Source organism: Acipenser ruthenus, chromosome 31, assembly GCF_902713425.1.
Source record: "Acipenser ruthenus chromosome 31, fAciRut3.2 maternal haplotype, whole genome shotgun sequence".
Lineage (NCBI taxonomy): Eukaryota > Metazoa > Chordata > Actinopteri > Acipenseriformes > Acipenseridae > Acipenser > Acipenser ruthenus.
Genome location: NC_081219.1, coordinates 5,234,896 through 5,249,968, shown reverse-complemented (window position 1 = coordinate 5,249,968; position 15,073 = coordinate 5,234,896). Strand labels below are relative to the sequence as shown.

The window sequence follows — 15,073 nt, the reverse complement described above, 5'->3', positions numbered from 1 at the left end:
CTCGTAAACACACGCCCCGTTTCATATCCCCACGATGCTACTTCAGACTCGTAAACACACACCCCGTTTCATACCCCCACAATGCTACTTCAGACTCGTAAACACACACCCTGTTTCATATCCCCACGATGCTACTTCAGACTCGTAAACACACACCCCGTTTCATATCCCCACGATGCTACTTCAGACTCGTAAACACACGCCCCGTTTCATATCCCCACGATGCTACTTCAGACTCGTAAACACACACCCCGTTTCATACCCCCACAATGCTACTTCAGACTCGTAAACACACACCCTGTTTCATATCCCCACGATGCTACTTCAGACTCGTAAACACACACCCCGTTTCATATTCCCACAATACTACTTCAGACTCGTAAACACACGCCCTGTTTCATATCCCCACGATGCTACTTCAGACTCGTAAACACACGCCCCGTTTCATATTCCCACGATACTACTTCAGACTCGTAAACACAGGCCCCGTTTCATACCCCCACGATGCTACTTCAGACTTGTAAAGACACACCCCGTTTCATATTCCCACAATACTACTTCAGACTCGTAAACACACGCCCTGTTTCAAATCCCCACGATGCTACTTCAGACTCGTAAACACACGCCCCGTTTCATACCCCCACGATGCTACTTCAGACTCGTAAACACACACCCCGTTTCATACCCCCACGATGCTACTTCAGACTCGTAAACACACGCCCCGTTTCATATCCCCACGATGCTACTTCAGACTCGTAAACACACGCCCCGTTTCATACCCCCACGATGCTACTTCAGACTCGTAAACACAGGCCCCGTTTCATACCCCCACGATACTACTTCAGACTCGTAAACACAGGCCCCGTTTCATATCCCCACGATGCTACTTCAGACTCGTAAACACACACCCCGTTTCATACCCCCACAATGCTACTTCAGACTCGTAAACACAGGCCCCGTTTCATACCCCCACGATGATACTTCAGACTCGTAAACACACACCCCGTTTCATATTCCCACAATACTACTTCAGACTCGTAAACACACGCCCCGTTTCATACCCCCACGATACTACTTCAGACTCGTAAACACACGCCCCGTTTCATACCCCCACGATGCTACTTCAGACTCGTAAACACAGGCCCCGTTTCATATCCCCACGATGCTACTTCAGACTCGTAAACACACACCCCGTTTCATACCCCCACAATGCTACTTCAGACTCGTAAACACACACCCTGTTTCATATCCCCACGATGCTACTTCAGACTCGTAAACACACACCCCGTTTCATATCCCCACGATGTTACTTCAGACTCGTAAACACACGCCCCGTTTCATATCCCCACGATGCTACTTCAGACTCGTAAACACACACCCCGTTTCATATTCCCACAATACTACTTCAGACTCGTAAACACACGCCCTGTTTCATATCCCCACGATGCTACTTCAGACTCGTAAACACACGCCCCGTTTCATACCCCCACGATGCTACTTCAGACTCGTAAACACACACCCCGTTTCATACCCCCACGATGCTACTTCAGACTCGTAAACACACGCCCCGTTTCATATCCCCACGATGCTACTTCAGACTCGTAAACACACGCCCCGTTTCATACCCCCACAATGCTACTTCAGACTCGTAAACACACACCCTGTTTCATATCCCCACGATGCTACTTCAGACTCGTAAACACACACCCCGTTTCATATCCCCACGATGCTACTTCAGACTCGTAAACACACGCCCCGTTTCATATCCCCACGATGCTACTTCAGACTCGTAAACACACACCCCGTTTCATACCCCCACAATGCTACTTCAGACTCGTAAACACACACCCTGTTTCATATCCCCACGATGCTACTTCAGACTCGTAAACACACACCCCGTTTCATATTCCCACGATACTACTTCAGACTCGTAAACACAGGCCCCGTTTCATACCCCCACGAAGCTACTTCAGACTCGTAAAGACACACCCCGTTTCATATTCCCACAATACTACTTCAGACTCGTAAACACACGCCCTGTTTCAAATCCCCACGATGCTACTTCAGACTCGTAAACACACGCCCCGTTTCATACCCCCACGATGCTACTTCAGACTCGTAAACACACACCCAGTTTCATACCCCCACGATGCTACTTCAGACTCGTAAACACACGCCCCGTTTCATATTCCCACAATACTACTTCAGACTCGTAAACACACGCCCCGTTTCATACCACCACGATACTACTTCAGACTCGTAAACACACGCCCCGTTTCATACCCCGTTTCATACCCCCACGATACTACTTCAGACTCGTAAACACACGCCCTGTTTCATACCCCCACGATGCTACTTCAGACTCGTAAAGACACACCCCGTTTCATATTCCCACAATACTACTTCAGACTCGTAAACACACGCCCTGTTTCATATCCCCACGATGCTACTTCAGACTCGTAAACACACGCCCCGTTTCATACCCCCACGATGCTACTTCAGACTCGTAAACACACACCCCGTTTCATACCCCCACGATGCTACTTCAGACTCGTAAACACACGCCCCGTTTCATATCCCCACGATGCTACTTCAGACTCGTAAACACACGCCCCGTTTCATACCCCCACGATGCTACTTCAGACTCGTAAACACAGGCCCCGTTTCATACCCCCACGATACTACTTCAGACTCGTAAACACAGGCCCCGTTTCATATCCCCACGATACTACTTCAGACTCGTAAACACACACCCCGTTTCATACCCCCACGATGCTACTTCAGACTCGTAAACACACGCCCCGTTTCATATCCCCACGATGCTACTTCAGACTCGTAAACACACGCCCCGTTTCATACCCCCACGATGCTACTTCAGACTCGTAAACACAGGCCCGTTTCATATCCCCACGATACTACTTCAGACTCGTAAACACACGCCCCGTTTCATACCCCCACGATGCTACTTCAGACTCGTAAACACAGGCCCCGTTTCATACCCCCACGATGCTACTTCAGACTCGTAAACACACACCCCGTTTCATATTCCCACAATACTACTTCAGACTCATAAACACAGGCCCCGTTTCATATCCCCACGATACTACTTCAGACTCATAAACACAAGCCCCAGTTCATACCACTACTTCAGACTGTAATGCAGACTGTAATGCAGAAATAAGTGTCTGGGTAGACACAAAATTAAGGCTTGTCCTAGATAGGGCGGATACATTGTGATCTATGAAAGGGAGGATGCTACAGACCTAACAGCTGTGTAAACTAAAGCCATATGTCACAGATAGCTGAGGTGGTGACGTCAGACCCGGAAGAGACAGGACACAGTTTGGTGAGTGAGTGTGCTGTTGCGCCAGTTTATTATAAATAAAAGGTTTAAATGAACAACACACTTTACAAAACAAAAGACACACTGGCAAAAAGAAACTGATAAATAAACACTGACCTATCACAAGTAGTGGGCTGGTGTAGAACCAGCACACATAGCAATTGTTAAATATTTCTATCTCCTCCTCTCTCCTTTTCTACACTCTGAACATCCAACCCCGTGTGCGTGAAACACGGACTCTTTTATGCAGCTGTGGTGAGACTCGATTGCTAAGCAATCATTCAATTGAATCTCAGCACAGTCTGCACGTGAACTACTTTGTGCACTCCCCGTGCCTAAATACAAATATAAATTTAAAATCACCTCTTATACATACCCCATTTATACCCTGTGCACCAATAAATATAAACCAACAATAACATACCACATACAACATAAAACATAAAATAAGCACAGGGGCGGGGCGCTCCATCATAGCATATTATACTTACCCCACAGGTTCAGACCTGATTACATGCAATAAGGTGCAGATTACCCCACAGGTTCAGACCTGATTACATGCAATAAAGTACAGATTACCCCACAGGTTCAGACCTGATTACATGCAATAAGGTACAGATTACCCCACAGGTTCAGACCTGATTACATGCAATAAGGTACAGATTACCCCACAGGTTCAGACCTGAGTACATGCAATAAGGTGCAGATTACCCCACAGGTTCAGACTTGGTTACACTGTTTACATGCAATAAGGTACAGACTGGGTCTCATTCTGGTGAAATCTTTGAACTTTACTGTTATTCTTACGTTCAATTGGAACAAATCAAGACATAAGAGCTTGGCTTGAAGCAGGCAACATTGAAAAGGTATTATTTTCTTAAATAAAACTAATGAAAACTGAGGAATAATTTAATCAGCCTCGACCTAAAGATGCCTTATTGAATCATTTGTCTACAGCTGGATTGGATCATTTAACAGTCCTGGGGGTATCAGTCACTTGTTTTTAGAGGTAATTCTGGGATTGTCATGGACAGGGTGTTTCCCGAGTGCAGTAAATATGTTCCAATAAAATCCAGCTGTGGCTTGTCAGGGTGCAGGTTGATCAGATTGACCCCTTAGTCCAGTAGACATGTTTCAATAAGGCATCTTTTTCAATATCCAATAAACAAGGGGGATTTTAGATGTTACCTTCATCAATGTAGGCTGAAAAGCTTATGTACAGCTGGGTAAGTCCAATAAAATCAACTCAAAACTAAAACCCACGAGTGTTACAAGTGTTACATTTGGAAATACTAAAAGAAATGCGATATATTAAAGTTTCTTTTGGTATTTCTAAAACTATGGAGCACTACTGAAGGTAACCTGTCATGACAGAACTTAAAGCAAAAAACAGTACTATTACCAAAGGTATACACAAATATGCCCCAGAAGCCTGCTTGTTGTCATGAATCCTCATAAATATCTCTTCTAGTAACAGTCTGTCTCCTCCCTTCACCCAACACGTGTCCATGATGACATGAGTTATGGGACACCCCAAGGCCTTCCACTATCCAACTGCTTCCTTTCTCTGAGGCTCCAGCTCTGCACAATCACTGGCTAATACACTTCCAGAAGACTTCCACTCAATAACAAAAGAGTGGGGCATATGAATGAGTGGGTGTGCTGTGGTTTCCATGGAGTGGCAGGAGCACCACAGACATGTCTATACTGTTCAGTAGTGCACTCACGCCTCTAACCTGTCCAGTGCATCTGTTTGCTTGGAAATAAAGCACTCAGGTTGTCTGTATCAAGCTGAGATGTTGGGGATCTATGGCACTAGTACTGATACAGTACAAAACTAAAACTCCTGCGAGAGGAACCTTAATTAGATCCATGACTTTGCTATAACATGGCATACCATGATGAAGAGTTTTTATAATTCAGGAAAAATTCATTTCAGACAGTGAAGTGTATTCCTTATCCTAAATGAGGCTAGAAATAACAAATGAATATTAAAATGTAGGTATGTGAGCTGACAAATATGAAAGCCTGCATAAATAGTGTTCAGGTTTGAATGTCCATGTTTAATACCTCCAGCATGTCCACCTGCATCAGGTATACTGCACAGTATTCTTCATGTAAATTCTGTAACTGATGAAGCATGAGATCCTGCTCAGTGACTGGATCTTATCTGTTTGATCTGGAAGACCTATTTATCCAGATACTCCTAAGCAAATATTCTTGGGGCACTGCATTCCAACTGGATGTTCTAAAGACCAAACAAGACAAGAATGTTTATCCAGACAAGGTCAAACTGCAAATCACCTCAATGAAGTATCCAGCGTTTAAATGAGAGTTGCGCTCTCATGCATCAAGTACTGAGAATACATTGAATCCACTTGACAATGTGCTAATATATTAATACACCTGTGGAAATACCAGTAGTCTCTGTAACGCTTTATAACATTTATTGGGCAAGCCTTCGTCTCACCACACCGCTGGTATATTACATGATAACAGCATACCCTGTCATGTGTTACTGCTTACCTTCCACATGTCCTGTAGTCACATCATGCTCAACATGAGAAAATGAATGGGTATCTCAGCAAGCAATATTCATTTTTATAAAGACAATGCCTTTCCATTGAAGGTGATTATGTCATATATTTTTAAAATTCCAGCATGAGTGTGCAATTGAATGAAAACTACATCCTGTGTCCCACTTTATTTGTGCTTTATTCAGTGCTTTTTGAAATGTGCTTATACTGGAAATACTGCTGCCAGCTGCTGCCACCAAAACATGAAGGAAAGAAGCCCTAACTTTCACTGGTTAATGCCAATGTGTATTTGAATGCATGCATAGTTAACACAGAAACAGAACAGCAACTGTATCAGTCCCAAGAATATCAGTTACTAGAACAAACATGCAGTTTGTCTTCCCATTTCACCCTGTGTGAATACTGGCGTGTGCCCCTATGAGAGGGAGAGCTGAAGCAGTCATTTAGATGATCCTTGTGAACACTTACACATCACTTAACAGAAACTATGAGAAAGAAGCAATGTAAAATCATTCAGAATGATGGCATTTGCCAGAAATGTATCTCCCTAAAATTGTATAATTTTAACTAATTTATAAATGAGTATTTAAATGTATGGACAAACTTGAAAAAAATGCAAACTAAATTCACATTTAAAATACCTTACCACTAAAGTGAAGAACGCTTCAATACGATTAAAAACTTGAATCACTGTCCAAGTCATTGAACAGAATGTTGTAATTCCTCCTACATGGCACAAAGCAGCCCCAGCTCAACAGAGGAAGCTGGTAGTCAACGAGGTGCAAAAGCAGGAGGAGAGGATGAGGTGCGTAAAGGCAGTTTCCCAGGCCATGCAGGGAGAATGGACGAGATGGGAGAGTGTGGAACAACGCTAAGCTGGGCTTAGTTGAGTGGGAGACGGAGGGGAGTGATGTTGGGACGCCGGAATAACTGTCGAGTCCTCTTAAGGTGTTGTGGGCTAGTCGACGAAACACCAAGGATGGAAGGTGCCCACTTGAAGACCCCAGAGAAGTACCCTACTCAGCTCATTCCAGACGATTGTCATGCTGATGCGTTAGGGTGGCCGCACTGTGGTTGACCCTGGAGCCAGCATTGCAGCCGTTGTGTGTGCTGATGTGCCAGGGAGGCAAAACAGGCTGATCCCTGGAGCCAGCATTACACTTCAGCCATCAACACCAGGCAGACGGATATCTACATCATCAGATGGAAGGAAACGCAGATGGATCACATTTGTTTACAGTAAAAGAAGCTATGTCTTAGTTGCTGCTTATCTTGGCGCGAGCCGAGTCCAATATCAGCATGAAGTTTTAACACCTACTCTCATGTATTGGAAATCAAATTCTGTGCCTCTAGAACGGTAGGGACAGCATTTTATTATCTGCACGTACCTAGAGAAGGTCAAAGCTTGTATTTGTCCTGAACTGGGATGACGTGTCATACATATATATCTGGGAATTGAATCCATGAACAATGGCCTAAGCACCACACTCAATATACACTTCCCATGATATAGCCGTAAGCTGTATTGAAGACCAAGCCTCAGACGAGTGGGAATGTAATCATTCGCTTGGATTCCCTTATCTTTTAATATACATTATCCAATGTCATGCAAAATAGTCTCAATCCATCCAGTAAAGGCGCTCCGCGTGGAGTGCAGGATGCGCCTTATAGCCTAGAGATCATGGGTTTAAATCCAGGCTATGTTATTGCCGACTGTGACTGGGAGTTCCCAGGGGGCGGCGCACAATTGGCAGAACGCCGCCCGGGTAGGGAGGGCTTAGGTTGGCAGGGCAATCCACGGTTCACCGTGCACCAGCGATCCCTGTGGCTGATAAGGAGCCTGCGGGTCTGCTGTGGAGCCATTCAGATCTGTGTTGTCCTCCGGCACTATAGGTCTGATGGCTTCGCTATGGATCTGCAGTGCGAAAAAAGACGACTAGGCAGGGACTCGTTTCGCAGGACGCGTGTGTCAGCCGCTGTTCCCCAGGTCGCCGGGGGGTTGCAGCGGTGAACCGGTGAATACAATTGCCGATTCCAAATTGGGGAGAAATCTGGGGTAAATCATTGGCAACGACTACATTTATAAAAAAATAAAAAATAAAAAAGGAATAGTCTCAATCACAATTGTAGGTCTCATTCACATCTCCACCTATACTACCAAGACTGAATAAACTGCTGCAGATCAACAGGAGATCCAGTTAAAGGGCTTGGTTTAAGAATGGTAAAATAAAATAATTCTTTTTTGATTGCATAAAATCTTCTGGAAAGAAACCATACCACTTTTTTTACAACCTTCACAAAACTGTGATAATTTAAACGTGAAACCCACCCTGCTTTCTATGAAACACCGTGTGTAACAGGGCGACCTCGCTGGTAAAGGGCTGGGTTATGCATTTGAAGGAATGTAATATTTATTAATGATCCATTTGTTATTTAGTGTTATGAGCAAAAATTGTGCTTTACTCATTCTGATGAAAAAAAATTATTATTATTAGTAGTAGTCATATAAATGGCTGTGAATAATTGATTTGGTGTGATTATTAGTTTTGGAAGCTAGGTAAAAAAAATTTAAAAAAAATCTTAAAAGTCCACCTGATGTGGATTACTACAATTTGAACTAAACTCCCTGGTGAAAATACATACAATTACAAAAAGCTATTTTAGTTTATAGCCTGTTCAGTTCAATCAAAGACTAAAACAACAGAAAGGCCATTCCAATATCGACCACCCTTTTGTGTACCATCTGGCCTCTACTAATGGACTGAATGCATTCCATCTTCCAGACAGAGCAGCCCTTTAACCCCTTCCAGTTTCTGGGTGTCAGTACATTATAAGATTAACCAGCTGTGTTCTATACAGTACAGTCCACACAAAATATGCACACAACTGTTTGGGAAAGAACTGCATTGTGTAACAGTTGTTGAGCCCACATCCCACCAACAGATATTTCTCTGCAATAAGAAAGTTGGTGGATTCTAATCTGGATAAATAGTTGCTGCACTAGGTATATAATGGACTACAGTGGTCAAGGAATACAGTATGGGGGCAACTGGCAAAGTTTATTACTCCAAAGTGTAATTTACAGCATTTAAATCAAAAGTGAATGCACCCATTTTTTTGTACGCAATTTGTAACAAATACTTAAAAGCCCTTGTAATTTTAGTAGGTGTTTTTAAAGTTTTGGTAAAAAAACATGTAGTGCTACGCTACATAGTTAAGCAAGCAGCCTGTATGCAGTATAGTCTAGGCCACTCCCACTACAGTATTACTCTACTAGGGTCACAGCCTGTGTGCAGTATAGTCTAGGCCACTCCCACTACAGTATTACTCTACTAGGGTCACAGCATGTGTGCAGTATAGTCTAGGCCACTCCCACTACAGTATTACTCTACTCGGGTGTGGCAATGTGCCCCGCCCCTGTGTGCAAATGTGTTGTATGTTGCGTGTGTAAATGTTGGTGTATAGTCATTGGTACACGGGATATAAACGGGTCTGTGTTTCACGTGTATTTAAAAAGTGTATATTTGTATTTAGGCACGGGATTGCACATCACGCACGTGCATTTAAAATATAATATGTGAACACGGGGTTTCACGTAATGAATTCACGTGCTGGGATTCAAGTGAGTAATTAATTAGTAATTGAATCCCAGCACAAACAGTATAAATAGATGCACGTTTAGTCACTCGTGGTTAGGTGTTCGGTGAGTGGAGAACGGGATTGGAGACGGAGGTGAAGTAAAATAATAATAATAACAGTAAAAGTAATAGTTAACGTGTTTTCACTCACCGTGTTTGTTCGTCTGTCTGTCCTGCACCGTCTGTTTAGTGTTTAGTCGTTTTGTATGTCTGTTTATTTTGGCTATAGTGCCGTGTCCCGTGTTTTTGTGTTTAAAACCTTTTATTTTCTGTGCTGTTAAATATTAAATGCTGAGCGCGATCACGCGCTCAGCTTAACCAAAATCCAAGTCTCTGTCGTTTGTGTTCCTGTTTCTGGTCTGACGCCACCCACTCCGGCCGTCTTTGTGACATCGGGTCACAGCATGTGTGCAGTATAGTCTAGGCCACTCCCACTACAGTATTACTCTACTAGGGTCACAGCCTGTGTGCAGTATAGTCTAGGCCACTCCCACTACAGTATTATTCTACTAGGGTCACAGCCTGTGTGCAGTATAGTCTAGGCCACTCCCACTACAGTATTATTCTACTAGGGTCACAGCCTGTGTGCAGTATAGTCTAGGCCACTCCCACTACAGTATTACTCTACTCGGGTCACAGCCTGTGTGCAGTATAGTCTAGGCCACTCCCACTACAGTATTACTCTACTAGGGTCACAGCCTGTGTGCAGTATAGTCTAGGCCACTCCCACTACAGTATTACTCTACTCGGGTCACAGCATGTGTGCAGTATAGTCTAGGCCACTCCCACTACAGTATTACTCTACTAGGGTCACAGCCTGTGTGCAGTATAGTCTAGGCCACTCCCACTACAGTATTACTCTACTAGGGTCACAGCCTGTGTGCAGTATAGTCTAGGCCACTCCCACCACAGTATTACTCTACTCGGGTCACAGCCTGTGTGCAGTATAGTCTAGGCCACTCCCACTACAGTATTACTCTACTAGGGTCACAGCCTGTGTGCAGTATAGTCTAGGCCACTCCCACTACAGTATTACTCTACTCGGATCACAGCCTGTGTGCAGTATAGTCTAGGCCACTCCCACTACAGTATTACTCTACTAGGGTCATCTTAGACTTTCTGCTGTATTACTAAAATATAGTTGCATCTGCTGTATTACTAAAATCTATGGTCCATTCTTTTTAGTTTAATTCTGCTTATTCATTGTGAAAATTATAAATTAGAAACATGATTCAGCCTAAAAAATATATAAAACTGTACCTTTTGTTGTAGGCATCATGTTGATTCTAGAACTGTCTTCACATGCATGTTTTTAAGCCAAACATTCAAGTGCACAGACAAACATGCATGACAATAACAGCACACCATTAAAGGCACAGTCAGAATTCTACAAGCAAAAGTGATCTAGTGACTGAGCACCTTATAATGATTGCAGCTATGTTCATGAAAATGAAGACAACCCTTAAGAAAACTTTAAGGGTAAGTGTTTTGGATTAACTTTACCCTTTCCTGTTTCATCTTTACAAGACTGTTATCTGACTGTTTGTACTGCAGCTTCCACCTGTGTATTTTCTACATTTTCTCTTTCAGTTTCATGATTGCTAGTGTTTCAGACAGGATAATGGAATATTTCAGAAGAATGCGGATTTCCTTTGTTGCTGTGGAAGCACTGTGGCTCAAAAATGAAAAATGAGGTCATCTGCTTGAAAAAGAGGCGTGGCATCACTATATTGTGTAAAGAAATGTGTAAAGCTGCATTCTGACTTCGCTAGAAAAATGTTGTTATTTTTCTGTGTGGAAGCTTGCAGCACACACTGTATACAGTATGTCTTGTATAAATGTTCGGATGTTTCTAGGACAGCTTGTGACTCTTGTAACTTGGGAACTGCTTGTTAGGATTTAGCTGAACATTTGTATATGGCTATGAGCGTAACCAATTGCAAAAACTGCAAAACAATTAAAGCACTAAGACAATAATTAACACAGCACAGCAATTACATTAGTCAACAGTGTGGCTATTTATAGTATCAGGTAACCAACAGATACATTACCTGTTCATTAATCAATTAAAAGCAGATCTATAGATTCCTTTCTTTTAAATTATTTGTAATATTCACGGTATTGTGATTGCTGTCAATTAATCTGTTAGTTTCTGATTCTAGATTTGTTATTGGTTTTACAGCAATACTATTTAAAACAGAAGAATTGTACTGCAGGAGAGACCAGGGAAAGTGGGTGGAGGCTGGCTGAAGACCAGTTGTCACGCACACCCCAAGAGTATTTTGGCCCTGCACAAAAGAACCAACTCTCCCTTTTAACCTCATCTCTCCGAATCGGCAACAGCAGTGCATCACACAACACTGCCCCCTACAAAAGCATTTAAACAGGGTATACATGCGATTCCTTCGGTAAATAATGCAATGGTATAGAACTGTTCACTTTGAGAAATATCCAGTTAAGAAAATGTCTCCGATCTGTTCTTATCTTATTAGTCTTACATTCTTAAAATCCTCCTAGCTAACAACAGCACGTGTGTCGGGAAACTGTGTTTCAAGGCCAAGGACAGTTTCTCATTAAAAGCAAACGTGAAATAAACTGATTCTACTGAGCAGAAAGAAGAGTTCCTCTCCTTTATTAATAGGTAATCTGATTCTACTGTGCAGAAGAGTTCCTCTCCTTCATTAATATGTAATCTGATTCTACTGTGCAGGAGTTCCTCTCCTTCATTAATATGTAATCTGATTCTACTGTGCAGAAGAGTCCCTCTCCTTCATTAATATGTAATCTGATTCTACTGTGCAGAAGAGTTCCTCTCCTTCATTAATATGTAATCTGATTCTACTGTGCAGGAGTTCCTCTCCTTCATTAATATGTAATCTGATTCTACTGTGCAGGAGTTCCTCTCCTTCATTAATATGTAATCTGATGGGGTACCAGGTTATTTTACTCCCAAAGAGTTTCTTTGGAATATGGTACCATGGGTTTGTTTTCCAGCTAACTGAAAAGAATATTCAAAGATTTGTTTAAATTTGAAAAGTTTTAAGACTGATTATGTATAGGATTGTACGCAATCTAGGGGTTTCAGAGACAAAGCAAAGGAACAATGTGGTTCTTTTCCTGTAGGAGGCATACACTTGCAAGTCTGGCAGGCTTGGTTAAACTCCCATCAACTGAACTCGGGACTGCATTGTCTTACACATAATGGCCACTTCCCAGTTCTTTGGGTCTCTTTGACTCAACTGCAGAGAGGCTATTGAAAAGCCAAGCCCCCTGTTTACTTTATAGATTGGACACCTGCTGCCCAATTACTTGCCTCAAAGCCACTCTGAATGTGAGCTGTCTTCAAGCTACTGACCCTGATAATTAATAGTAAAACTATTTGATGTGCCCTTATTTTCACTTGTTCTCTCTGTGCTTTAGATTCACTGTAGCCGAGTTCAAAAGTTACAGAGCTTAACTGTAGTCCAGCTAAAACTATTGCCCTCTTCCAGATAAATTATATTATGAAGTTACAGTCTAATTTATATACAACGTTTTCTTAGGGGTACTGGTGTAAAGTACATTTTTGCTACCCCATCAAAATTTGCTACCAGTAGCAAAATATGACATGTACAACGTCAGATGTTGCTACCTTGTCAAAATTTCCCAATGGTCGAAATCTGATATCTGTACCAAAAGTCATCTATAGCTATACATTTTATTGTTTTGGTTTAGTTAAAACAATCCAACCATTCATATTGGTGGTTATATAGAGGGCAGTTAAAAGAATTCTAAAAATTATACAGTAGAAACTAAAATAATGTAATATTAACAATACTTATTCTCAAACAATATCAAAAACATGACAAACAGTATCGGAACTCACACCATGCAAATATCTGTAATAATAATAATAATAATAATAATAATAATAATAATAATAAATCAATACAGTTCCCATATACAGGTATACCCAATCCTGCTTGGTGTGAAAATGTAATACAGTATTTTGTAATTGTTCTAGGTCTACCAATTGATAGATGCCTAAAATATATCATATTTGATAATGTTATTTTTTGAAGGTAGCAAAATTTGATGGGTGCAGATTAACTGTTAATGTTTAATATCTTGGCAGTTCTATGTATGAAGGTTCCAAAATGTGATGGGTGTGTGGACTGTCAAAATGTCATACCTTGAAGATTCCCAGCGTATAAAGTGTACATTCGTTCAATTCACATTGAAAAACAAGTACGCACAGGATATATGGTACCATTAAAAAAACAAGATTGTCAAGCTCTGAAAAGCTTATTTTAACAGGAGAAATGAAAGTACAAAACAAGCAGGAGAAAGACTGCAAATACTAAACTGGAATTAGGATGAGTGAACATTAATAATTCCATATTACCACACACGTATGACTTACTATACGTGCAAACAAAGCAAGCCATAATTAACCACAAATGACATTAATTCATATTAAATACGATGAACATAACTGATTTAAAACATAAATCAGAAGAAAAGGCGTTAAATGCTTCCTGGATTGACGCTACTTCATACGAATTGAATAGGAAATATGTTTCATCACACAGGATTATATTTTTCAATTTCCTTACAAACCAAAAACGTCGCACAAACTAAGCAGAACTTTAACGTACTGACAAATATAAAGCACTGGCATAGGAAGCGTTTTACTAAAATGATAAGACAGACTGTACAAAACCAAACACCCGTACTGCACAATAGTAAGGACCATGTTGTAGCTGGTAAAGAACTCGGCGCTGAACTCGGAGCACAAACCGGACTTACCTTGCTATTTGCATTGACAGCTGTTGCAAGGATCAGAATGCAAGCAATCGTGTTGGAAAGCATCAGCATCATTCTGGTAAATCAAAGGCAAAGTTCTTCAGCAAAAAGTTTTCCTTGAGTGATGATAATTACATTAAAAAAACCTGCTTCCTGAGGATTTGCATGCAACTTCTAAGAGAGGTGCAATCAAAAACTATGGATCCGTTGCACAGCTCTGTTCTTATAATTGAAACAAAGTTAATAATCGGAAGCATGTATTGTAAGGAGGTCCTTTCAAAGATCTCGGTCAGCTCCCGCACCCTCACCCTGACGCCAGCCACTTTGTTTAACTTCTTGCCCGCACTAAGTTCCACACTCCACTCTGATTTGTGGGGGAGGAGCAAAAAGTAATCGCTTTTCTACAGCATCGTCGATTACCATCCCTGGGAGGAACCGGCTTCGAAATCCCGCATCACATTAGGGAGTACGCGCTGCAGTGCAAAAGGTTAAATGTCATTTTACAGCAAGGGCGCTGCAATGAACCGATATAAAATAAGAATATTCTGCTCTTAATGCCACATAGCAGACTATAAACTATTTTAACCTAACTTTTTTATTATTATTATTATTATTATTATTATTATTATTATTATTATTATTATTATTATTATGATGATGATGTAATGTCATTTTGTTTTTATATGAGTTTTAAGTTTTTTTTATTATATACAGTACTTAACGAAAAACTGACGAAAATGGAAATATTTGACATTTCTAAGTCTAACATG

The 15,073-nt window shown here is 41.6% G+C and overlaps 1 protein-coding gene across 1 annotated transcript in view; it reads right to left on the bottom strand.

The window, feature by feature from the left end:
• Positions 1–14,734, bottom strand: part of LOC117396760 (olfactomedin-like protein 2A) — a 91,954-nt gene extending 77,220 nt beyond the window's left edge. The window contains exon 1 of the mRNA XM_059005443.1: positions 14,307–14,734. Coding sequence (XP_058861426.1) covers positions 14,307–14,378 — 72 coding nt within the window. The 5' untranslated portion in view covers positions 14,379–14,734. The remainder of the gene's footprint in view (positions 1–14,306) is intronic.
• Between the last annotated feature and the right edge of the window lie 339 nt (positions 14,735–15,073).